At 57.5% G+C, this 26,455-nt stretch overlaps 1 protein-coding gene across 2 annotated transcripts in view; it reads left to right on the top strand.

The window, feature by feature from the left end:
* Positions 1-4,259: 4,259 nt before the first annotated feature.
* The window catches only part of ATRN (attractin), a 133,446-nt gene continuing 111,250 nt past the window's right edge, over positions 4,260-26,455 (top strand). For both annotated transcript variants that reach the window (XM_029062687.2, XM_039911728.1), the window contains exon 1: positions 4,260-4,589. In XM_029062687.2, coding sequence (XP_028918520.2) covers positions 4,309-4,589 — 281 coding nt within the window. In that variant the 5' untranslated portion in view covers positions 4,260-4,308. The remainder of the gene's footprint in view (positions 4,590-26,455) is intronic.

The following is a 26,455-nucleotide window of genomic DNA, read 5'->3' on the forward strand; positions in this document are numbered from 1 at the left end:
CGGTCCCGTGCTCTTCCCACCGGGCCCCACCGCTCCAGCCTGGGCCAAAGCCTCGGTTTATAACAACGGTGGTTCTCGCGAAGCGCCGGGCCAGGCTCCGTTGGGACCGCCGGGGCGGATACCGGCGGATCGAGTCGGACGCGGTCCCCGTCCCACGGGGGGGCTCACGGTCTCAACCCCCCCCCCCCCCTTCCGGATGAGAGAACCGAGGCCCAGAGAAGCGAAGCCACTGGCCCGAGTCCGCGGGGGCCGGGATTCGAACCCACGATCTCCTGAGTTTCAGGCCCGAGCTCCATCCGCGAGGCCGGGCTGCTTTTCGGTTCATCCCGGTCCCTTCCTTAGCCTGTTTCCCTCCCAGGCTTGGAGGTGATTCCCGAGCTTCCTGCCTTGGAGCCCCCGCGACCGCTTGCTGCCTCCAACGTGCATCTAAATGATAATAATATCAATACTACTGGTGTTTGTTGATCACTTACTAGGTTTACGTTTGTCACTGAAATGTACATCGCCTTAATTCTATTCACCTGCTAGTGTTTTAATGAGATGTTCATCCCCTCGATTCTATCTATCGCTACCGCTCCGCTCTGTCCGTCTCCCCCCCGATTAGACCCTGAGCCCGTCCGAGGGCGGGGACCGTCTCCCTTACCGACCCGTCCACCCCGAGCGCTCAGCACGGTGCCCTGCGCCTGGTAAGCGCTCAGTAAATGCTACCGAATGACTACGTGCCAGGCCCCGTACGAAGCGCTGGGGTGAACACCGGCAAGTCGGATTGGACCCAGTCCCCCGTGGGGCTCACGGGCTCGATCCCCGTTTCACAGACGAGGGAGGTGAGGCCCAGAGAAGGGAAGGGACACGCCCGAGGTCACCCAGAGCCCCGAACGCGGTCAGGCGCTCAATAAGTACCACCGATTAATCGGGGGCAGGGAATGTGTCTACCGACTCTGTTGAACTGTGCCTTTCCAAGCGCTTCTTTACTGCACGCAGCGAGCGCGCGATAGTCATGACGATGACGGTACTTAAGCGCTACGTGCCGTTCTAAGCGCTGGGGTAGGCATTCATTCATTCAGCCGTATTTACTGAGCGCTCGCGACGTGCAGAGCGAGCGGGTCGCCCCCCGTGGGGCTCGCCGTCTCAATCCCCCTTTCACGGACGAGGTGACCGAGGCACAGCGAAGTGAAGCGAGCTGCCCCGAGGCGCCCAGCCGATGAGGGGGCGGAGGCGGGATTGGAACCCAGGACCTCGGACTCCCAGGCCCGGGCTCTGTCCCCCAAGTCGGCCACCCCGGGGTCGCGCACAAGCGACTCCTTCTCGATCCCTGGCGCGGCCAGCTGGGGAGGCTAGCCTCCTCCGTCGGGGACCCCGGCCGAGGCCGCCTCTCCCGGGGTTCATCGCTAGCCCCATTTTCCGGATGAGATCACTGAGGCCCGCAGAAGCGACCCGCCCGCGTCCACACAGCAGCCAAGGGGCGGAGCCGGGACGGGAACCCCCCCCCCCGATCTTCTCACCCGCGATCTTCTGAGTTTCGGGCCCATTCTCTAACCGCGAGGCCGGGCGCGGCTCAGGGGAGAGAGCCCGGGCTTGGGAGTCGGGGGTCGCGGGTTCGAATCCCGGCCCTGCCACTCAGCCCTGTGACCGTGAGCAAGGCACTTCACCGCTCGGTGCCTCAGTGACCTCATCTGTCAAATGGGGCTGAAGAGCGGGAGCCTCGCGTGGGACGACCCGATGACCCTGGATCTCCCCCAGCGCTCAGCACGGCGCTCGGCACTCAGTGAGCGCGCAACCGATACGATTCGAGTCCCATCACCTTTGGGGGCCTCGGTTTGCTCGCCTGGAAAATGGGGATGGAGACCGGGAGCCCCACGGGGGCCAGGGACTGGGTCCCACCCCACTTGCTTGCATCCGCCCCGGCGCTTAGCACAGGGCCAGCGCTTAACACCAACCGCTGCAACCTCCTCGTGCCTCAGTCCCCCCGTCTGTGAAATGGGGATCGACCCCGGCGCTCAGCACAGTGCTTCGCACAGAAGTACTGTTTTCACTTTCCGGGGCCTCGATTTCCTCCTCCGTAAAATGGGAGGATAGAGCTCCGACCTGTCCCAGCGCTGAGCACAGTGCCTGGCACCTGCCACTTTGACTGCTTCGGTGCCTCAGTTTCCCCATCCTTCTTGGGGCCTTCCTTGGCCACGCTCTTCGCGCCTTCTCCTCCCTCGTTCCTGTCATTCGGACTTGCTGGGCGCTTACCGTGTGCGCAACATTGTGCAAAGCGCTTGGGAGAGGAAAGAAGTAGCACCCGAGGCCCCGCCCGCAACCAGCTTGCAGTCCAAGCTCGCTGCGGTCTGCGCATGCGCTCCCCACCCCCTCCCAACCCCCCCTCCCAACCCCCCCCGACGATCTGCGCATGCACCGCTCCCCTTCTCCTCCGTCAGTCTGCGCACGCGCTCCTCCCCTCTTCTCCCCCCCCCCCCCCGCTCGGCCTCGCGTGCGCCCCTCCCCTTCCTTTCCCCCGTCGGTCTGCGCATGCGCTCCTCACCTTCTCTCTCTCTCTCTCTCTCCCCCCCCCCCCGTCGGTCTGCGCACGCGCCGACCCTTCCGCCTCCCGCTCGGTCTCAGCGCGCGCCCCCGTCCCCCTCCGGTCTGCGCGTGCGCCTCCCCCCGCCCACACTGGACTTGAGCGCGCACGCTCCTCCTTCCATCTGAGCGTGCGCTCAGCCTCCCTCCTCCCGCTCGGTCTCAGCGCGCGCCCCCAGCCTCCCTCCAGTTTGCGCATGCGCCCCCCCAAATTCTCGCTCGGTTTGAGCGCGCGCGCTCATTCTCCTCCCGCTCGATCTCAGCACGGGCTCCCCCGTCCATCTCAGAGCGCCCCCCGCCTCGCCTTCCTCCGGTCTGCGCATGCGATCCCACCCCCTTTCCTCTCCCTCGGTCTAAGTGCGCGCGCTCCCCTTCCCACGGAGCGCGCGTGCACCCAATCCCCGCTCCGGTGTGCGCATGCGCTCCTCTCGCTCGCTCTGAGTGCGCGCTCGCCCGCTCTCCCTCCGGTCTGCGCATGCGCTCCTCTCGCTCGCTCTGAGTGCGCGATCCCCGCTCCGGTGTGCGCATGCGCCCCTACGGTCCCTCCTCTCGCTCGCTCTAAGTGCGCGCGCTCCCCCTCTCCCTGAGCGCGCTCGCCCGCTCTCCCTCCGGTGTGCGCGTGCGCTCCTCCGCTCGCTCGCTCTAAGTGCGCGCTCCCCCTCGCCCTCCGGTCTGCGCATGCGCTCCTCCTCTCGCTCGCTCTGAGTGCGCGCTACCCGCTCTGGTGTGCGCATGCGCCGCCCCGGCCCCTGCTCTCGCCGGGTTTGAGTGCGCCCCCCCCCCCCCCGCCCCCGTGTGCGCATGCGCTCCCCGGCCCCTCCTCTCGCTCGCTCTGACTGCGCGCTCTCCACCTCCCCCTCAGCGCGCTTCCCCCTCGCCTATCGGTCTGCGCATGCGCTCCTCCTCTCGCTCGCTCTGGGTGCGCGCTCCCCTCCTCGCCCTCCGGTCTGCGCATGCGCTCCTCCTCTCGCTCGCTCTGAGTGCGCGCTCCCCCCCTCGCCCTCCGGTCTGCGCATGCGCCCCTCCTCTCGCCGGGTCTGAGTACGCGCTCCCCCCCTCGCCCTCCGGTGTGCGCATGCGCTCTCGCTCGCTTTGAGTGCGCGCTCCCCCTCTCCCTGAGCGCGCTCGCCCCCTCGCCCTCCGGTGTGCGCATGCGCTCCTCTCTTTCGCTCTGAGTGCGCGCTCCCCCCCTCGCCCTCCGGTGTGCGCATGCGCTCCCCCCCCTCTCGCTCGCTCTGAGTGCGCGCTCCCCCTCTCCCTGAGCGCGCTCGCCCCCTCTCCCTCCGGTGTGCGCATGCGCTCCTCGTTCGCTCTGAGTGTGCGCTCCCCCACTCGCCCTCCGGTGTGCGCATGCGCTCCTCCTCTCGCTCGCTCTGAGTGCGCGCTCCCCCCCTCGCCCTCCGGTCTGCGCATGCGCTCCTCCTCTCGCTCGCTCTGAGTGCGCGCTCCCCCCGCGCCCTCCGGTCTGCGCATGCGCTCCTCCTCTCGCTCGCTCTGAGTGCGCGCTCCCCCCTCGCCCCCTCCGGTCTGCGCATGCGCTCTTCCTCTCGCTCGCTCTGAGTGCGCGCTCCCCGCTCCGGTGTGCGCATGCGCCGCCCCGGCCCCTCCTCTCGCCGGGTTGAGTGCGCGCTCCCCCCCTCCCGCCCCGGGGTGCGCATGCGCCGGGGGTCTCCGCGCGGCCGCGCGCGCGCTCCCTGCCGGTGCGGCGTGAGCGCGCCGGTGTCCCGGTGTGTGCGGGCGGCGACGATGGGGCGGCGCGGGCCGGGGCGGGTCCTGCTGCCGCTGCTGCTGCTGTTGCTGGCGGAGGCGGCCTCCTCCTCCTCCTCGTCCTCGTCGTCCTCGGCCTTGGCGGCGGCGGCGGCGGCGGCGGCGGGGGGCTCCGGCCCGGCGGGGGCCGCGCCCGTCCCGGACAAGGAGTGCGAGCGGCCCTGCGTCAACGGAGGCCGCTGCCGCCCCGACACCGGACAGTGCGTCTGCCCCGCGGGATGGGCCGGGGACCACTGCCAGCACTGCGGGGGACGCTTCAGGTCAGGCGGGACCCGGGGGGAGGGTGCGTGCTCGGGGAGGAACGGGGCGGGGGGGGGAGGATGGAGGCTCGGGAGGAAGGGCTTGGAGGATGGAGGCTCGGGGAGGAAGGGCTTGGAGGATGGAGGCTCGGGGAGGAAGGGCTTGGAGGATGGAGGCTCGGGGAGGAAGGGTTTGGAGGATGGAGGCTCGGGGGGGAAGGGTTTGGAGGATGGAGGCTCGGGGGGGAAGGGTTTGGAGGATGGAGGCTCGGGGGGGAGGGGGGCGGAGGATGGAGGCTCGGGGGGGAAGGGCTTGGAGGATGGAGGCTCGGGGGGAGGGGGGTGGAGGATGGAGGCTCGGGGGGGAAGGGCTTGGAGGATGGAGGCTCGGGGGGGAAGGGCTTGGAGGATGGAGGCTCGGGGGAGGAAGGGCTTGAAGCATGGAAGCTCGGGGGGGGGAAGGGGGTGGAGGATGGAGGCTCGGGAGGGAAGGGGGTGGAGGATGGAGGCTGGAGGCTCAGGGAGAAAGCGGGTGGAGGTTGAGGAACGAAGGGGTTGGAGGCTGGAGGCCGAGGGGGGACGAAGGGGCCGGAGGCTGAGGGGTGAAGGCTTTGGAGGCTGGAACCAGGGAGCCCACGAAGGGGTTGGAGGCTGGGGGCTGAGGGAGGAAGGAGGTGCAGGCCGCAGGCTGAGGGAAGAAGGGGATGGAGGCCGAGGGGTGAAGGAGTCGGAGGCTGGAGGCTGAGGGATGAAAAGGTTGGAGGCCGAAGGGGCACAGAGGGGTCGGAGGCCCCAAAGGGTTTCGAGGCCGGACTCCGAGAGGTGAATCGTTATCGTCGTTCTGTCATTCGCCGAGCGCTTACGCTGCCGTGAGGGGTCGGAGGCCCGATCCCGAAGGATGTAGGGGATGGAGGCCGGGACCCGGACAGGGGGACGAGGTCGGAGGCCGGAACCCCGGAGGAAGGGGAGAGGGAGAAGGTGCAAGACGCGTCGGCCGAGCGGCGCCCGGGGCCGGAAAGCCGTCGAGGTTCGGCGTCGGTGGGCGAAGCCGCGCCGGCCCACCCGGTGGAAGGGGGCGAGCGCCTACCGTGCGCGGAGCGCCGCGCCGCGGGCTGGGGAGAGGACCGTACGGCGGAGTCGGTACCCACGCGTTCCCCGCCGCCGCCGAGGAGGGTTACGGGCACGCGACGGGCAGGCGGCGTCCGGCGGCGTCTCCGAAGGAGGAAGGGGGTAGAGCGGGAGGCGAGTTCGTCTCGCCTCGGGCGTCTCATCGCCGGGGCCCTTCTCTCTTATCTTTAGACGGTTTGTCCCCCGGGCCCTCTTTCCCGGCGCTTGGCGCGCGGTAGGCGTCGGACGGTCACGGCGGAGCCGGCTAAGTGCTCGCCACGTGCCGTTCCCTGTTGTAAGCGCCGGGGTGGCTGCGGTAAAGGCGGTCGAGTGAACGAACGCGAACAAACGGGGTCGGACGCGGTCCCTGTCCGTAAAGGGGCTCGCGGTCTTCGTCTCCCTTTCACGGATGGGGGAACCGAGGCCCCGGGAAGGGACTCGCCCAAGGTCACCCGGCGGACGCGTGGTCGGAATGAGGATTAGGATCCAGATCCAGCCGACTTCCAGGCCTGGGCTCTATCCACTAGGCCACTCAGTTGACTCCTGTTGCCTCCAAGAGGTGGTCTTCGGGCCCCCCAGGCCAGCTACTTAGTCCGAGCCGTTTATTGGGGGGGGGGGGATCGGTGGCAGCCGTCCCGGTCTCGGTTGATGGCACGATTCCGCAGACAACCTCCCCGAGGTAGCGTCCGCAAGGAGAATCAAATGATGATGATGCTGATGGTGTCTATTAAGGGCTTACTATGCGCCCGGCATGGCACTGAGCGCTGGGATGGATACGAGCGAATGGGTTTGCCTCCAGTTCCCGCGGGCGGGGGGGGGGGGGGGGGGGGGGGGGGCTCACGGTCTCCGTCCCCATCGTACAGATGAGGGAACTGAGGCCCAGAGGAGCGAAGCGACTTGCCCGCGGTCACACGGCGGAGAAGCGGCAGAGCCCGGGATGTAGGACCCGTGACCTTCTGGCTCCCGGGCCCGTGGGAGGGGGCAGAGGAAGGGTCGGCCTCTAAAAGGGCGACGGGGAAGGGCTCGAAGGGCTCCGCAGCAACGGAAACGGAACTACGTCGGTCATCCGGTCGTATTTGTTGAGCGCCTACGGTGGGCAAAGCACCGTCCCGAGTGCTCGGGCGAGGACAGAGTAACACTAAACCGACACATTCCCCGCCCACGCTGAGGGGACGGAGCGGTAGGAGGGCGGGCCGGTTCGGATGGGGATGTTCCTGGAAAAGTTGGGGCTTTGGGATCTGTCAGCGCCCGTTTTGGGGGGTCAGAGAGGGGCGGGGATGGGCTCCGGGGAGAATTCCGACTCCGGTCAGGGTAAAGGCAGGTGGGAATGATGCCTTCGACGGGTCTCGATGCCTTGATTCTATTTATCGTGATTACGTTGTCTTGTTTTTGTCCGTCCGTCTCCCCCGGTTAGACCGTGAGCCCGTCCCTGGGCGGGGATCGTCTCTTTCTGTTGCCGAATCGTCCCTTCCAAGCGCTCGGTACAGTGCTCCGCACATAGCGAGCGCTCAATAAATACCGTTGAAGGAATGAGTGGAATGAAGGGGGGGGGTCCGAGTGCCGTGACGGCCAAGGGTTCCCGGGACGAAGCAGAACCGCGCTATCTCTTCAGGAGGAGCTTGCGTTTTGGGGTGGGAAGTGAGCGCGGGGGGTTTGGGGGTGCGGACCGGTGCCTGGGACCTCTCGGCTGTTGGGTGCTTAAATCCTTTAGAGCAGGAAGCGGGGGGCCGATCTGGCCCGCCTGCGGAGTAGGAAACTTAATTGGAGGAGCCGTAATTGAGGAGCAGCAGGGTGTGGTGGCCCGAGCCCGGGCCTGGGAGTCAGAAGGGCAAGGGTTCTCATCCCGGCTCCGCCACGTGTCTCCTGGGTGACCTCGGGCAAGTCGCTTGACTTGTCTGGGCCTCGGCTCCCTCATCTGGAAAATGGGGATTGAGAGCGTGAGCCCCGCGCGGGACAGGGCCTGGGTCGTGTCCCCCTCCCCCCCCGATCTGCTCGTATCCACCCCAGCGCTTCGTACAGCGCTCGGCCCATACTCGGCACTTAACAACCACCATAATTATCCATTTTTATTATTCGGGGGTCTTCCCAGGCAGTGCCGATTTGGCTTGCTGCGAAGGAGAGTCTGTGCTTCGACTGAAGCTAAAGCCTCTTTGGTTAGGGGTTTAAGGAAAGAAATGAACGTTTCCTGATTTACTGCTTGTTTCGGAGCCCGGCGTCCGCGTGGCCTGGTGGGTAGAGCCCGGGCCCGGGAGTCGGAAGGTCATGGGTTCTTATCCTGACCCCGCCACTTGCCTTCTCTCTGACCTTGAGCAAATCTTTACACGTTAATGTGCCTCAGGTCCCTCATCTGTAAAATGGGGATCGAGATCGTGAGCCCCAAGTGGGACAGGGACTGTGTCTGATCCTATTTGCTTGTACCCACCCCAGCGCTTAACGAATAGTAAGGGCTTAACAAGCACCGTGATTGTCATCATTATTACGGATAATCGTAAACCAAGGAGGGGGCATGCATTCATTCGGTCCTATTTATTGACCGCTCCCTGAGTACAAGGCACTGTACTAAGCGCTTGGAATGTACACGTCGGCAACAGATGCGGTCCCTGCCCGTTGACGGGCTTCTCGAGTGGGGAGACAGAAGGAAAAGTGTGGACCGGAGTGGGAAGAGGCGGAGCCCGGGCAAGGACGCCGATAGACGAATCGAGGCAGGATAGGAGAAGTACTTGCATTAATGTGGTGGCGTTGGAGATGGAGAGGACGGGTGGATTTGAGCCATGGTTTGAAGGTCGAACCGACAGGATCTCATCTTTAAGGCAGGGCCGGCCCCGGGCAGCTTCTTTGAGATGGACCGTGTTCTTTAAAGCCTCACTACCCAGCTCACAGGAGGTGCTCAGTAAATACCACTGACTGTGCTCAATAAAGGCACTTAATTAATAAATAGGTTTGATTGATTAATCATTTATTGAGTGCTTACTCTGTACAGAGCACTCCTCCCCTCCCACTCCCCTCTGCGTCACCCTGGCTCGTTCCCTTTATTCATCCTCCCCGTGTGCCCTTGGGAGAGTTTAGTTGCTTTCGGTGGTATTTGTTAAGCGTTCACTAATGCGCCAGGCACTGTACCGAGCGCTGGGGTAGATACAAGACAGTCAGGCTGGACGCAGTCCAAGCAGACACGTTGGTAGACAGGTTCCCCGCCCTCGACGAGCTTCTTATCTGGAGGGGGGGAGACAGGCAGACGGAAAGGAGTGACGGCTCTGGACGTGACGTCACGGATAAAGCACGGGCCTGGGAGTCAGAAAGTCATGGGTTCTAATGCCGGCTCCGTCTCTTGTCTGCTTTGTGACCTTGGGGAAGTCACTTCACTTCTCTGGGCATCAGCTCCCTCTTTGTCAAGTGAGGATTGAGACTGCGAGCCCCGTGTGGCACGGGGACTGTGTCCAACCCAATCTGCTTGTACCCACCCCAGCGCTTAGTACAGTCCATGGCATAGAGTAAGCGCTTAACAGACATCATCGTAATATTATTGTTATTATGCTCTATGGGGCTAAGGGGGGGGGTGAATAAAGGGAGCAAATCCACGTGCAAGGCGTCGAATGCTATAAATATCAACTCCGGCAGCAGAAGTGACACGGTCGCTACAGCCCGACAGATAGTCCCACATGGGAGAGGTCGTTTGCATCTCAGCTAGGCAGGAGGAGCGAGCGACTGCGTGCAGGACATTGAACTGAGCGCTTGGGAGCGGACAGTAGAAGAGAGTTGGTAGACAGCTCTAAGAACGCAATAGGCGTCTGCGCGATGCCCTCCGAGGATCGGAGCGGGGGTCCGTCCTGCCCGTGATTGGCATCGGGATCCTCCGCGATGGTGACTCTCGATGAAGTCTTTGGAGAGAATCACTTTCGTGTGGGCTGGAAGGAAGATTGGAGCCACTGAGGGTCGAAACGGAGGTGGATAATAATAATGATAAGGATGGTGATCATCGTGGTGTTTGTTAAGCGCCTGTTATGTGCCGGGCCCAGTACTAAGCCCTGGGCTAGATTCGAGGTAATGGGGTTGGACACAGTCCCCGTCCCACATGGGGTTCACAGTCCTCATCCCCATTTCACAAAGTCACACAGCAGACAAGAGGCAGAGCCGGGATCAGACCCCGGTTCCTTCCGACTCCCGGGCCTGAACTCTTTCCGTTAGGTCATCCTGCTTCTCCATTATTACTGACGAGGACTGTTATTACCGAATGAATTAATCCCCGTTTGACAGATGAGGTCGCCGGAGCCCAGAGGAGCGAGGTGACCTTCCCACAGTCGCACACCGGACAAGCGACGGAGGCGGGATTAGAACGCGGGTCCTTCCGACTCTCAGGCCCGCGCTCCCTCCATCAGGCCGCGCTCCTGTGGCGGTTGCTCTCCCTGAGGTCTCTGGAGAGGATTACTTTTGTCCCGCGTGGGCTGGAAGGAAGATCGGAGCCACTAAGGGTTGAAACCGAGGGGGATGATCCCCTCTCAGCTAGCGAACTGTCGACTGAATTGTCTCGGGATGACTCTTGTACTCACCCTACCGCTTAGTCCAATGTCTGGCGCAGAGGAAGGATGGAAGAGATCCCCCAGTTAGCGTTATTACCGCTGTTGTAAACGTTTTCAGCATCGTTTAGCGTCTCCCGCCGTGTTTTGAGAAGAACACGGAGAACTGACGTGTCGAAGCAGAAATCTCCCAGTCGTTGGGGCCAGTGGCTTCCCCCGGCTCCGTGGAGGATCTCTGGGCGCTCCCCGAAGCCTCTGGGGCGGTCTCCTTTTGCCCCGGGCGGGCCCGAAGGAAAACCCACGCCACCGAGAGGGGAAGCCGAGGTGGTTAAATCCCCGCTCGGTTGGCGAGCTGTCGACTGAAATCTCTTGGGATGATGATCCTGTACCTCCCCTTCCGCTTAAGGTCAGTGACAGGCACGTAATCCGGGCCGAACGGATACCCCAGTTATTAGTACCGTCGCTGTAGATGAGTCCTGACGCCGTTTGGCCTTTGGGGCTACGCTCTGAGACGAGCACCGAGGTCTGAGCTGCCGAAAGGGGATGGGACAACTGTAGTGGCGGTGGCCTCCCCTGGCCCAGTACGGCTGTAACGGGCGCGCGGTAAGTGCTCGATAAACACCACCGATCGACGGCCGCGGCTCCAAAACCCCAGGCCGGATAGTTGAGCCGAAAGGGTCGTAGACCCTGGGGTGGGCCTTTGGCTCTGGGGCAGTGAGGCTCAGTGGTCCGAGGAGTGGTCAGAACGTCTGAGGCAATAAAGTTGGACTTTGCTACCGGATGATGGTGGTCAGATTTTCATTTTCAAATGGAAAATGCTATAGGAAGGCTTAATCAGGGAGGTGCGGTTTTCCCGGTTAATAAAACTAACTGTACGTATATATAGTTGCGTGTGTGTGTGTGTATAAATATGTGTAAAAACAGAATGGCCAAGTGGAAAGAGCACGGGCCTGGGAGGTCAGAGGACCTGGGTTCTAACCTCGCCGCTTGTCTGCCGTGTGACCTCGGGCTAGTCATTTAACTTGGCTGGGCCTCCGTTCCCTCATCTGGAAAGTGGGGGTTCAATACCTGTGAGCCCCGTGCGGGCCCCGATTGTCTTGCGTCTACCCCAGGGCTTAGCACATAGTGAGCTTGGCACACAGTAAGCCCTAAAGTAGGACTTATTATTATGCTTTTTCGTTATTACCGTATATACGTAGAGCCTTCTAGAGCAGAAGCGACTTAATGTGGTCCTCAGATGTTTTTTTCGTGTGTCAACAAGTCCATAGTTGAGGGAAAACATTTTTTCACTCAGCTGCAGGTTCCTTGAAATTTTGCTTTGAAATGGAAATAAACCTCTCCCGGCTAGAGTGCAAAGGAATTAAGGCCGTTAGGCATTGGCAGGAAGATGGTACTCTCGGCGTCTGACGTTCAAGCTCTGCTTCGGGGAGGCGGGTTTACCCGAGGCCGGTGTCCGTATCATGACCCTCTCCGGGTGGCACCCGGACAATTTCCAGTTCTCTGCCAGTCTCGGCTACGGGAGGGAAAAATCTGGCAGAGCTTTACCCTTTCCGTTCCCAGATTGGGCAGTGGCTGGCGAGTGGCGGGCAGTCGGTTACACGTCCAGACTCACCTGCGCTGGGCAGCCGGCGGCAGGCGAGAGAGTCGAGGGCGGAGACTCAGGCTGACTGTGCGGAAGGCGGCGGCGATTTGGGGGTTTTTATCGAGAAAAATCTCTGGATCCACTACCGGAACGATCGCGGACGGAGGTGGGAGGCGTTCTGGGAGAGGGGTGTCCATGGCGCCGCTACGGGTCGGAGACGACTCCACAGCATAAGACAAGACAATGTCTGTTGTATAGAAAGATTTCTGTGCCTCCCTCCTACGTAGACTGGGAGATCAGTGAGGGACCGTGTCCTCTCCGAGTATTGCGCATCTACCGCCGCGTTTAATATAATGCTTTCTTCCGGCATTTAAGTGCCCGTTACGTGCCAGGGACTGTTCTAAGCGCAGGGGTAGATCGAAGCTAATCGGGTTGGGCACGGTCCGCGTCCCACATGGTGCTCACAGTCTTAATCCCCATTTTACAGATGAGGGAACCGAGAAGTGAAGTGGCTTGCCCGAGGTCCCACAGCAGACAAGTGGCGGAGCCGGGACCAGAACCCAGATCCTTCTGACTCAGGCCCGCGCTCCACCCCCTGGGCCCCGGCGTCCTCCCGAACACAGCGGTACTTTGGGAGCCGTCCTTAAAAATCCCGAGAGCCGCAGCTTGGCCTCCGGGCTGACGACTAAATGAATCCTTAAAGAAATTTCAGAAATGGAAGGCCGGGGTGGGGAGGCAGGGCAGAAAACAGGTGAAATATCGTTTATCCGTGTGTCCCCAGAGGGGCGGGCTGGCCCGACGGCAGCCTGCGGATCGCAAGTGGCTCGCGAAGGGGAAGATCAGGGCCGTAAGCCTTTCGAGCCGCAGCACGGGGCTGTGCTCGCAGCGGGGGCTCACTAAATGAGGGAAGCGGCACGGCCCAGCGGATGGGGCCCGGGACTCAGAAGGACCTGGCTTCCAAGCCCGGCTTTGCCACTTGTCCGCTGGGTGACGATGGGCGAGGCACCTCGCTTCGCCGAGCCTCCGTTCCCTCCTCTGTCAAATGGGGATGCAGACCGGGAAGCCCCGTGTGGGGCAGATCGCTTGGCGATTAGTTTCCCTCTGACTGGGAGCTAGCCTTGGGCACAGAATGTGTCTTTTCTCTCCCTGTCTGTCTCCCCCCTAGAGGGGGAGACTCCGCCAACGGATAGTCTACGGCACGAGGTCGAGAGAAGGAAAGTCCCGCTCTGGCCGCAACACGGACCTGCCCCGGCGCGAGTCCCCCCCCCCCTCCAATTTCATTCCTTCTCCCTTTGTCCATCGGGCCCAGCCCGTGACCTCGCCGTGTTTCGCCGCTGGCCTGACCTCACGTGTGTTATATCGTGGGCGGGCCTCTGGTGACAACGCCTCCTGGCAGCGTTTGTCTCGACTCACCGGGTCGTTCCCGGTGGAAATAAATAGCAACTGTGGTTTCCGTTAAGCGCTTACGATGCGCCAAGCACTGTTCTAAGCGCCGGCAGATACAAGGTCGTCCCACGTGGGGCACATAATCTTAATCCCTGTTTTCCAGATGAGGGAACGGAGGCACAGAGAGGTCAAGCGACTTGCCCGAGGTCACCCAGCGGACAAGTGGCGGAACTGGGATTAGATGAGTTATCACATCCTGGCTTCGATTGCCACCTTGGATTTAATGCCAAACACTGATCTTCCCGGGGCAAATTTCCCAGAAGGGGCGTGAACTTCGGCCACGCCAACCTGTGGTCAAGGGGGAAGCTCCCTTTGTTTTTTCCTACGTATTTGGTTAAGCGCTTCCTATTCATTCTTTCAGTCCTATTTATTGAGCGCTTACCGTGCGCAGAGCACTGTACTAAGCGCTTGGGAGAGTACAGTAGAACAACAGTCAGATTCCCTGCCCACAACGAGCTCACAGTCTAGGGGGGGAGACAGACCTTAGTAGATATATATGTATATATATATATATATATAAACGGCTAAATAAATTACAATTAAATACAGATCTATACCTACCCGGGTACGAGGCACAGTTCTCAGGGCTGGGGAAAGCCAGTTTCTAGACTGGAAGCTCGTCTCTAGACCGTAAACTCTTCCTGGGCAGGGTGTGTGTTTGTTGTTTCGTAGTCTCCCAGGCGCTTAGTACAGTACCCTGCACACAGTAAGCGCCCAGTAAACGCTACTGAATGAGTACAGGGTCGTCCGCCTGGACGCACTCCGTGTCCCGCATGAGGCTCAGAGTCTTAATTCCCATTGTACGGATGAGGTGACTGAGGTACCAGGAAGGGAAGTGACTTGCCCAAGGTCGCACAGAGCGGAGTCGGAGTTAGAACCCAGGTCCCTCTGACTCCCAGGCCCGGGCCCTGTCCGTTAGGCAACGGTGCTTCTCAGCGTTCTCCCCCAAGCGCTTAAGACAGTGCTCTGCGCACAGTATGCACCCAACAAATGCGATCGATGGATTGATGGATCCCACTGCTCCTCTGGCATAGGTACTCAGTCCTCTAGGACGGTAAATTCACTGTGGGCAGGGGACGTGTCTGCTAACTCTGTAAGTATTGTGCTCTCCCAAGCACTTAGTACAGTGCTCCGCACGTAGTGAGCACTCAGTAAATACGAGTGCCCGACTGACAGTCGACCGACTACCTAGGCCGTGAGGTGGCAATAGAAGGAGCATTTATTGAGCACCCCCTCCCTCGGTGAGATGCCCCGGACTAGGAGTTTGAATCCGAATTCAGAATTGACCCTCCCCCCTAGGAGTCAAACAGAGAAGTAATAATAATAATTCTGGTACCTGTTAAGCACTTACTATGTGCCAGGCACTGTATTAAGTGCTGGGGTGGACACGAGCAGATCAGATCAACTCGGTCCCTGTTCCACGTGGGGCTGCATCCCCGTTTTCAGATGAGGTAACTGAGGCCCAGAGAAGTGAAGCGATTTGCTTGGGTCGCTCAGCGCACCAGTGGCCGAGCCGGGATGGGAAGCCATGACCTTCTATTATAATAACGATGGCATTTATCAAGCGCTTACTACGTGCGAAGCACTGTTCTGACTCCCAGGCCCCGGGCTGCATCCACTAGGCCATGCTCGGTGTTTGAGGAGAACGGAATAAAGAAATGATTCCCGTTCCTTGCCCATTTGGCGGTGGCTGAGGCGAAGCTGATGTCTAGTCTGCTCGTGGCGTGGTTGGACCTGGCCTCGTGCTGACCGCCGCTGTGGACGACGGCAGTTTAATTCGATGGTATTTACTGAGCGCTTAGCGTGTGCGGAGCGCTGGACTGAGCGCTTGGGAGAGGACAGTTGAACCGAAACTGACGCGTTCCCTGCCCACAACCATCGGAAGGGAAATGGTTCGCTGGCCTTTGGCTCCTGGACCGGGTTTGCTGCTCACCTGCGGCGAACCGAGGGGCAGGGAGGGCAGGGACCGATGGCGTGGCTTAGCGGCAAGGGCCCGGGAGTCAGAGGGGTCTGGGTTCTAATCCCTGCTCCGCCGCTCGTCTGCTGTGAGATCTGGCGAGAGCTGCTTCACTTCCCTGGACCTCGGTGACTTGGTCGATGAAATGGGTTTGAAGACCGAGAGCACCGTGTGGGACTTTTAGACCGGGAGCCCGTTGTTGGGCGGGGATTGTTGCCAACTGTTGCCGAATTGTACATCCCAAGCGCTTAGTACAGTGCTCTGCACACAGTAAGCGCTCAATAAATACGACTGAATGAATGACTGGGATTGGGTCCATCCTGATTAGCTCGTATCTCCCCCAGCACTGAGTACAGCGCCTGGCACATAGTAAGCGCTTAACAAATACTATAAAAGAAAGCTGCATGGCCCTGGGAGTCAAACGACTTGGGGCTCGATCCCGGCTCTGCTGCTTGTCTGTGGTGTGACCTTGGGCAAGTCGCTTCACTTTTCCATGCTTCAGTTTCCTCATCTTCAAATGAAGATTCAGTGCTGTTCCCCTTCCCTTCTCAGGCCGAGCCCCGTGTGGGACGGGGATTGTGTCCAGCGTGATTTCCTTGTATCTACCCCAGCGCTTTGTACCGCGCCTGATACGTAGTAAGCACTTCAGTACCATCATTATTATTATTATTATTATTATTATCATCATCATCATTAGAGATCGTAGCAGTTGGTACCATTCGGAGCGTATCCCCGGCTACTCCGATTGGTGGCAGTTCTGACGGTCAGCAGCCGGCAGGAAATATCCACCCCCCGGGCCAGGCCGTGGATTTCGTGCCAAGATTTCTGCCCCGGGGAATCTTTTTACCCTATCTCAACTCCCTCCTGGGGGGCTCAGCGTCGTCGGAAGCCAGGCGGGCTTGGAATGTGTCCGTCCGTTGTTCTGTTGCACTCTCCGCAGCGCTTAGTACAGCACTCTGCACACATTAAGCGCTCAGGTTGGACACGGTCCCTGCCCAGATGGGGCTCACGGTCTTAATCCTCATTTTGCAGATGAGGAAACTAAGGCACAGAGAAATAATCTCCCAGCCCTTCTGACACTCAGGCCCCTGATGCTGTTGGTAGGAGTGGATAGCGCTGCTGAGAATTCCTTAGATTGGCTAAGGGAGGTCCTAAAGAAATAACTGGCGGGGGTCTAGAATTTTTTCGGGAGCCCTTGAGTGTTTTTCAGATCGTCCAGCTCTAGGTTGGTTGAAGCTGACACTTGATGAGCTCTAGGTGATCACAGTTGTATTTTGCAGACAGATCACTTCCTACTGCCTGAGTAGCGAAGTCTACGCAAGTTACGTCGGCCCACTGTTTGTTTGGAGGATTTCCAGAAGCCTCCCTAAAAGAAAGTCGACATCTAAATTATTTTACGAAATAATGACGATAAGGAAAATAGCGGTATTTGCAACTACTAATAATAGCTACTACTAATAAAAAAAAAGCGTGGTATTTAAGTGCTTACTTAGCGCTGGGGTAGAGAGAAGATAATCAGATCCCACGTGGGACTCACAGTTAAAGTAGGAGGGAGAATAGGTCTTGAATCCCCATTCTGCAGATGAGGGAACTGAGGCACAGAGAAGCGAAGTGAGTTACCCGAGGTCACACAGCAGGTATGTGGCAGAGCAAGGACTGGAACCCGGGTCCTCCGGCTCCCAGGCCCGGGCTCTTTGCACCAGGCCACGCTGCTTCCTCGAAAGAAAAGAGACGTCTAAATTCTTTTACGAAGGCTTGATTCGAACTCCACCTTTTAGCTCATTTAGCTCCGAAAGCGGGAGACTTTTAAGAGCTCCGTTGTCCAAAGTGTAAGGGTGTTAACATAATTACGCAGATTTTCAAGCGGTAGACTGAAAACCCAACGTCTGACATTTTGATAGGCCGTCGTCGCCGTGGGTGTCAGATTTTTGCTTAAAACCGTCTGCGGCCTGTTTAGCCGAAAGCCACTGTAGCCATCGCGGCGCGGTAGGCAGCTTGATGCCATATCACAAGGCACCCCCTTGAGATCTGGGTCAAACATGATAAAACTCTGCTCTATGGGCTCGGCCATGAATCTTCATTGAATGCGCAAGACAGTGGAAACGTGTAACTTGGGATGCTTGGAAGTGTTGCCTGGAAAAATCCCATGTTAACTTTCCTTAGTTACGGTGGGACGGAGACCTGTGATTCCTGTTACGTCTGGTTACGGGACACTCGCTGTAGAGAGCATCTTTTTTTTTGTGGTATTTAAGCGGTTCCTATATGCCAGGCACCGTTCTGAGCGCTGGGATAAATAGAAGGTCGTCAGGTTGGACACCGTCCCTGTCCCACAGGGAGTTCGCAGTCCCGTCCCCATTTTACAGTTGAGGGAACCGAGGCCCCGAGAAGTGAAGCGACGTGCCCAGGGCATACGGCAGGCAAGCGGCGGAGCCGGGACTCGAGCGCGAGTCCTTTCGACTCCCAGGCCCGGCCTCTCTCCGTTAGGCCGCGTGTCATCACAGATTTGTTCTTGGCACGTATTTTGGTCCATGATTTCATGTAAGATTGGATTCCCTTGATGTGGGATTTTGCTTTTTCTCAGGGTGACTCCCCAAACTCAAGCTAGGGACATTTAAGGAATTGGCCTCCCGTGATTTTAGTAGCGTAAACGTTGTTCTTCTCGTACTTTCCTGAGAGGGAGAAGAGCGATTAAGGGCTAGGAGGCTAATATCAGTAAAGAATGCATAATATGTAATTTACAGATATGTATCGAAGTGCGGCGAGTCGAATCCTAGATGCCCGAAGGTCGCAGATCCGAGGGCAGTCAGCGGCGTAAAGCAGGAGGACACCGGTAAACCGAGATTGTCTTCTGTGGTTCTCATCCTTAAGGAAGCGGGCTATTTTGTATGTAAACTAAATGAGGCTTGCGAAGGGGTTGCAGAATTTTCGGTTCTCAGTCTCCCCCTTCCCTTCACCCCCCCCCACCCCCAGTATTAATTTTTTTTATGGTATTTAAGCGCTTACTTTGTGTGCCAAGCCCTGGGTTAGATACAAAAGAACAGTCACGGTCTACGGCCCAGCTAGAGCTCACAGTCTTAATCCCCATTTTACAGATGAGGTAATCTAGGGGTTCTCTGTCTCCCCAGTAATAATTATAATAATAATTATGGTATTTGCCTAGCGCTTACTGTAGCACTGGGGTAGGCCACCCTTCACCTCCAACCCCCATCTTTCTTAATATTTTTTATGGTACTTGTTAAGCACTTACTGTGTGCCAAGCCCTGTACAGAACCCTGGGGTAGGTCCAACTAATTGGGTCGGACACAGTCCCCGTCCCACCAAGGTTCTCCCAGTATCCCCATTTTTACAGATGAGATAAGAGGCCCAGAGAAGTGAAGGGATTGGCCCAAGGTCACACGGCAGACAGGTGGCAGGGCTCGGATTAGAACCCGGGTCCTCCGATTCCCAGATGCAGACTCTTTCCACCAGGCCACGCCGATTCCCTCCTTTTCCTTTCACCTGCTTGCCTTTCTCCGGTGCCACCCGCCCTTGCTTTGGTAGCCACAGGTGCAGTATTTACTGAGTGCTTACTGTGTGCCGAGCACTGTACCGAGCGTCTGGGGGAGTCCACTACAACAGAATTAGCAGACTCATTCCCCGAAAAACTACAGTTCCAGACTTCCTTCTCCAACTGGGCTGGTCTGGCCCATCCAGTTGGGAGCCAGGGGTGAGGGAGCTTCCCTCTATTCTATAGAATTCTATATTTTATGGATTCTATAAAATTCTATAGAAATATCTCCTTCCCACTAGTCGGCTTCCCGTCTGCTACTCCTCCAGGGAAGCCCAATTCATTCTGTCTTCGTAAGGTGACGAATCTTTTCTTGGCACCACGGTAGAATCCTCTTCAGTTTCCGTCCATCCCGTGAACCTGATGTTTCCATAACTGTCGGCATGCGTGGTTGTCTTTTTTTCCTTGAATTTAACCTTCTCCTTATGGCTTAGGAGCTTCTTGACTCACCCACTAAGGGAGAAAGTAGCTCCCGAAATGCCAGATTTGTCTTCCAACCGATCCCTTCCGGTCTGTTTCCTTGTCAGATGCCTCCGCCTCCCTCTTGCGCGCATGAAACCTGACGCTGTCGGCCGACAAGACGGTATCCAAGGTGGCTCCCCCTGCTAGAATTCCAGGGTTCTGGGATGTCATTTAGCATCTGGGTGCCCTTGACCTCTCGTAACTCGGCCCTGGGCCCCCCGTGAACTTGAATCAGTTGGTATTTCCTCATAGTGTATTGCGTTGAGCCATAAATACCATGTTGCGTGTCTAAATCGAATTTCCCCCTTTGGGTTCACCGATTTTTTAATTCACTAGACTCCGTTGTGGTAGCTTGAGACAGTCGGAGGGCTGTTGGGGAAGCCCTTATCTTCAAACTACTGGTTCCAGTGCTGTTTGTGGTATTTGTTAAGCGCTTTCTATGTGCCAAACTCGTCTCTAAGCACTGGGGGGGGGGGGGGGCGGGATAGAAAGGTATGAGGTGGTCCCAGGAGGGGCTCACAGTCTTAATCCCCAATTTACCGATGAGGTAACTGAGGCACAGAGAAGTGAAGCGACTTGCCCACAGTCACACAGCTGACAGGTGGCGGGGGCGGGATTAGAACCCAGGTCCTCTGACTCCCAGGCCCTTGCTCTTCATTCTTTCATTCAGTAGTATTTATTGAGCGCTTACTATGGGCAGAGCGCTGCGCTAGGCGCTTGGCTCTTAGTCTGGATGGTCCCCCCAGGTTAGGGGGTAGAATTGGAGGAGGGTGTTGATTGAAGAGAGATGACCCGATGTCGGATATTGTGCTATCCCAAGCACTTCGTACCGTGCTTTGCACGCAGTAAGTCCCCCCAAAAATATAACTGATAGAATGAAGGAGAGTTCCCTAGATGTCGGAAGTGCGTGGGAGAAGAAACTGCATTTAGGGTGGAAAAACAGGCCGAGACACCAAGAACGGGCCCCTTTAGGGAAGCGGCATGGCCCAGTGGAAAGAGCCTGGGCCTTGAGGTCGGAGGACCCGAGTTCTAATCCTGACCCTGCCACTTGCCTGCTGTGTGACCTTGGCCAAGCCCCATCACTTCTCTGGTCTCTGGTTCCCATCTCTATCGCCTGTTCTCCTTGTACTTGGACCCTGAGCCCCATGTGGGACAGGGACTGTGTTGGCCCTGTTTAACTCGGATCTGCCCCAGGGCTTAGCCCAGTATGAATACTACGATTACTATTGCTATGAACAGAGAGAATGGTGATTATTTTGGCTGAGCGAGAGGGCAAGGGGTGATTGGGATCATCAGGAGCTCAGGGACAATCCCCGCTATCCAAACAGCGCTCATTCAGAGTCCATGCCGGGGGGCTAAATGGGCACAAAGGGAGTTGTTCTGACACGACCCCTTTCCTCCGGGACTTCCCAGCCTAAAATAGAGCGGAAGCTCCTCGAGGGCCCACTTGCGTAGCCCAGTGCCCTGCACGTAGTAAGCGCTCAGTAAGTACCATTGATAAGCAGAAAGCGCTCCAGCTCTAGTCTGGTGGCGGCGGAGGAGCGTTTCGCAGAAGGCTGGCACGGAGGAGCTCCTGTAGGAGCAGAGTCCGCCCCCGGCCCTAAGGAGGAAATCCCGTTTCATCTAATAACCGCAGGGCTTGACGTAGCACAGTGCCTGGCACGCGGTAAACGCTTACCAAAGCAGCACGGTGTAGTGAATGGAGCGGAGCCTGGGAGTCGGAAGGCCACGGGTTCTAATCCCGGCTCTGCCACCCGTCTGCCGGGTGACGCTGTGCACGCCACTTGGCTTTTCTGCGCCTCGGTTACCGTCTCCTGTTAAATGGGGATGGAGACTGTGAGCCCCACATGGGGCCGGGACTGTGTCCAACCCGATTTGCTTGCAGCCACCCCAGCGCTCAGTCCACTGCCTGGCACAGAGTAGGCGCTTAGCAGACACCATCAGTAAGGTGGACACTGACGTGCCGCCCAGCGGGAAGGATGGAGTGGCGGCCTGGGGCTCGGAAACCCCCTAGGATTCTCGGTGGACCGGTGCCGGCTCGTCTTTCCAGGTCAACCAGAGAGGTGGAATCTTCCAGGAAGATAAGAAGCCTTGTTTGAAGCAGTTATGAGGGTGGATGGCTGTTCCTCCGCAGCTTATGGTTTTATAAATATTGCCTTTGGCTAGGGAGGAGCGTTGCTCTGGGGTTCGGTGACCGTGTGTGTTTTTTGTTTTTTTGTGTTTGTTTTTTTATATGTGAGTGTGTGTCGTCGCCCCCCGAGCACAGTAAAATAAAAGAGGTTTTGTGACCCGATCTCGGGGAACGAAAACTCCAGAATCCCGTGTTTGCTTGCCGAATTGCCCCGCCTTGGGGCATATTCTTTTGTAACGCGGAAATAGGTGGAGCTGTTTTAGTGTCACGACAAGGAAAGGGGGAGAAAAGATAGTAGAAGGAAAAAAAAGAGGAGGAAGGGAGGGGAGAAGTAAAAGGAAGGGACGAGAGCCCTGCAACTGCGTCTCTTACTTGGATCGCGTTCTCCCAAGCCCTGCGTACGCCAGGCACTCTGCAGATTCACCCCCCTGCCTCCTCCCCACCAGCTCTTTATTTTGTTTTGACTCTTCCGCCCATCTCCCCCAAGCCTTAAGGCCTTCCTCCCGAATTCACTTCCTCTCCTCGCTCTGTTTTCGCTTTTCACCGGCCTGCCCCTCTTACTCGGCTCTCACCGCTTGCAGTTGTGTAATACAGAAGCAGGCTCATTTCCTCCTCAAAAATGGAGCAAGACAGCAGATAAATATCCCGAGAAAGCGTGGCGTAGTGGTTAGAGCCTGGGCCTGGGAGTCTGTCGGTCGTGGGTCCCGCCTGGCTCCGCCCCTTGTCTGTTGTGTGACCTTGGGCAAGTCGCTTCATCTGTAAAATGGGCATGGAGGCTGTGAGCCCCACGGGGGACGGGGACCGTGTCCAGCCCGCTCTGCTTGGGCCCACCCCGTGCGCGGCACCCAGTCAGCACTTAACAAATACCGTTAAGTACTATTATTATTATTATTATAAATAGAGGATCGTCAGCCTAGTCAGTTGGCCGGAGACTTGTATTTCCATGCGGATGATGCTCCTTTTAAAGGGCACATTTTAAAGATGGTCCAAAATGACAGTATTGTTGTTTTGAGGACCTGAAAAGAGCACTGTTGCCGACCGTTCCTTCCAGGCGCTTGGTACGGTGCTCTGCACATCGTAAGCGCTCAATAAATACTGTTGAATGAATGAATGAACACTGGGCCATAAGCAATGCCGCCAGTGGACAGTCTTCGCACTTCATCCAGCCCCCGACCGTGTTGACAATAATTACGGTACTCGTTAAGCGCTCACTATGTGTCCGGCACTGTTCTAAGCACTGGGGTAGATGGAAGTTAATCAGATTGGACGCAGTCCCAGTCCCACGTGGGGGCTCACCCTCTTCATCCCCATTTTACAGATGAGGGAAGTGAGGCCCAGAGAAGCAAAGCGACCCGGCCACGGTCACGCAGCAGACGTGTGGCGGGGCCGGGATTAGAACCCAGGTCCTACCGACTTCGAGCCACTGGCCACGCTTCTCTTTTCCCCGACCGGGGCACCAGGATGCTGGGAAGAAGCGTGTGATTGATGGTTGCCCGCTTGAACTCTCTCTCGTGGCTAGGGATTTTCCCGTATTTAAATTTAGAATCCTAAATTTTCCCACATCACTCACCCAGCCCGGACTTCTTATCCGTAAATCAGCCTCTACCCTTTCCTCCATTACCTATCCGCCAAATAGTCTAGTTCCTTGTGGACCTATCTCAAGAGAAACAGCGCGGTCTAATGGATAGAGCGCGGGCCTGGGAGTCGGAGCACCTGGGTTCTAATCCCCGGGTCCTCTGCTCGTCTGCCGTGAGACCTCGGGCGAGTCGCTGCGCTTCTCTGGGCCTCGGTCTCCTCATCCGTAAAATGGGGCCGAAGACCGGTAAGCCCCATGTGGGACATGGACTGGGTCCAACCCGATTAGCTCGTTCCTACCCCAGCGCTTAGTACGATGCCTGGCCCATAATAAGCGCTTACCGGATACCGTACAAAGATCGACGTTACACAGTCCGATTCCAGCATTTCCAGTTTTCACTCTTGCATTCGCGAACGTCCCTGAAACGACTTCTGATTTCATTGCGTCGTCAACTCCGTGAAACCCCATTTATGTGTTTTGACAATATTGCTCGTTCCTTATGTCAACAGTTTCAAGGAAACAGCTAGTGAAATTGAAGTGCTTTGAAAGCTTTCGGGAATCCTAGGCATGTAAGGAATTTTTTTTTAGTCGTGGCAGGAAATTCAGAGTTAACGCCAACTTCCTCAAGGTGACTCATGTCACGATATTCATTCATTCAGTCGTATTTATTGAGCGCCTACGCTGCGCAGAGCGCACGGTCCGGTAGCTAACGTCGAGAGCCCCTCCCTGCCCATTTGCCAACTCGTTTAGCCGTTGGTTTGGTTTTTCACGTTGTCCGATACCCACTTGGATTTTGCTGAAGCACCTGCATTTCACATTGGACATCTTGTCCGTTCTGTGCGTTCGAGCTGCTTTTTAAAGCGATATTTATTGGGCTGTGGGGCTTAGAAGTAAATCTAGAACATTATGGCACGTTTGCCTTCCGCATTAAAGTTTTAGTAGGGGAAATACAGTACGTGGTCTTGGCCCGGGTCGGGTGACCGTATTCTCATTCGGTGTCGAATTGGGTGCTTGGATGAGGCTGTCTGGATGGGCGTGGGGGATATTATAAATTATTTCTTTGTATTAATATCTGTCTCCCCCTCTCAACTCGAAGCTCGTCGTGTGCTCATTCTGTTGTACTCGTCCAGGCTTTTAGTAGGTGGCTCTGCACGCAGTAAGGGCTCCACATGTCCCGTTGACTGATCGATCAGTTCGGCCATAATAAGTGTCTCCGGAATTCCTGCCTTCATTCTGAGTTGGCATAAAATGCGGTTGACCAACTGGGGAATCTTCTGACAACGTGTGTCAGGGCAGAACATGGCACAAGAGCCGTAATTTAGGAAGCGCTTACTGTGTGCCAGGCACTGTACTAAGCCCTGGGGTCGATGCAAGGTAATCAGGTTGCTCACAGTACCTGTCCCACGTAAGGCTCACGGTCTGAGGAGCAGATAAGGGAAAATTCTTCAAGAATGCAACTCTTGTGTTTTAGGAGAACTGATCGCGCGCGTGTGAGAGAGGGCTAGCGATGACAACGTATTTAAACTGTCATCTCAACTGAGGGCAGGGAACGTGTCACTCTGTTGCGTTTTCCTCTCCCAAGTGCTTAGTACAGTGCTCTGCACCCAGCACGCACGCAATAAATGCCACTGATTGAAGGGCGGCAGCGTTAGGGTTTGTGTCTGTGTATATGCAGGCGGCGGGGCAGGCAAGATGTGCGTATCTGCGTAGAGCTCGCTTTCCCGCTCAGCGCCGGCTCGGGCGGCCGGCTTAATAGAAGAATCTTTTCACCGGCCGGTCTCAGTTCCAGTCCTGAGTGGAAATTTTCTCCCTCCTCGCTGCTCTGGGTGATTTATTGCCTTCCGGCTAATCCCGCCGTCTCCGGAGCCGGGCTGCCGTCCTCCTTCCTCCACCTTGTGTGGCTCCTGAGCTCACTGCTCTGCCTTTGAGGCCGGGAACGCCCCTTTCTGGCCACTTCTCCTCGGACCGTACCTTTCTTCGCGTCATCTCCGGCCCCCCCCCGTTGTGATTTGGAGAGCTCACCTCCTCCAAGAGGCCTTCCCAGACTGAGCTTCCCTTTTTCCCTCAGCTAAGCCCCCTTTCCCCCCTTTCCCTCTGCTCCTCCCCCTCTCCCTTCCCCTCCGCACTGTACTCATTTGTGTATATTTTCATTAACCTATTTATTTTGCTAATTAGGTGTCCGTCCCCTTGATACTATTTATCGTGATTGTTGTCTTGTTTTTGTCCGTCTTTCTCCCCCGATGAGGCCGTAAGCCCGTCGTTGGACAGGGATTGTCCGTATCTGTTGCCGAACTGTATGTTCCAAGTGCTTAGTACAGTGCTCTGCACATAGTAGGCACTCAATAAATACTGTCGAATGAATGAATGGGTTTGGGCAGGGGCCCGGGAGTCGGAAGGCCGTGGGTTCTGATCCCGGCTCCACCACTTATCTGCCGCGTGGCCTTGGGGAAGTCACTTGGCTTCTCTGGGCCTCAGTTGTAAAAATGGAGGTGGAAACCGTGAGCCCTGGTGGGACCGGGACCGTGTCCAACCCCATCTGCTTGCGTCCAGTACGGTGCCTGGCACATAGTGAGCGCTTAGCAGATACCACAATTATGATTACAATCTGAATAAACAGACACAGTCCCTGCCCACAAGGAGCTTCCAGTTGAAAGGAGCCACTCAGTCGGTGTTTGAGGGTGCGGGCTGGAAGCTCTCTTTTTCAAGTACACCTCCTCGGCTGGGTAATTACAGCTTCAGCACTTGCGGTGTCACCTGAGCATAGAATAATAATAATAATAATAATAATAATAATGGTATTTGTTAAGCGCTTACTATGTGCCAAGCACTGTTCTAAGCATACGCGCTGTCCCACCCGCCGGAACACGGTGTGGCTTTCCTCGCTCCTTATTTTATTTCGGGGCCCGTCTCCCCGGCTCGATCATCGGCTCCTTCAGGGCAGGGATCGGATCTGTTCAGCTCCGTCCCACCCCCCCCCCCCCGAGTGCTCCTCGCAGAGTAAGTGCTCCATCAGTGCTTCTAGCGGATTGATCGATACGGCCTTTATCTCTTTTACACAGTTGAATGTAATATCAATGATAATAATTGTGGTGTTTGGTAAACGCTTACCGTGAGCCGGGCGCTATAGAGAAGCCGCGTCGCCTAGTGGAAAGAGCCCGGGCTTGGGAGGCAGAGGTCGTGGTTTCTAAACCCGGCTCTGCCGCTCGTCTGCTGTGTGGCCTTGGGCAAGTCACTTCCCTCCTCTGGGCCTCCGTTCCCTCACCTGTAAAATGGGGTTTAAGACTGTGAGCCCCATGTGGGGCAGGGGCTGTGTCCAACTCGACTTGCGTGCGTCCACCCCACTCTTTAGTACAGTGCCCGGCGCATAGAAAGTGCCTAACAAATACCGTAATTATTAGTATTATACCAGATAATTAGATCGGACACAGTCCCCGTCCCACCTGGGGCTCGCAGTCTCCATCCAGCTTTCCAGCTTTAAGAAACTCCCCTCACGTCTTGGAGCCCAAAAGTTGTCTCGCGTTTCCTCGTCCCATGCGGTTTTGACACGGGGGACTGTGCGTTGGGCCGC

Source organism: Ornithorhynchus anatinus, chromosome 4 (assembly GCF_004115215.2).
Source record: "Ornithorhynchus anatinus isolate Pmale09 chromosome 4, mOrnAna1.pri.v4, whole genome shotgun sequence".
NCBI classification, from domain to species: Eukaryota; Metazoa; Chordata; class Mammalia; order Monotremata; family Ornithorhynchidae; genus Ornithorhynchus; species Ornithorhynchus anatinus.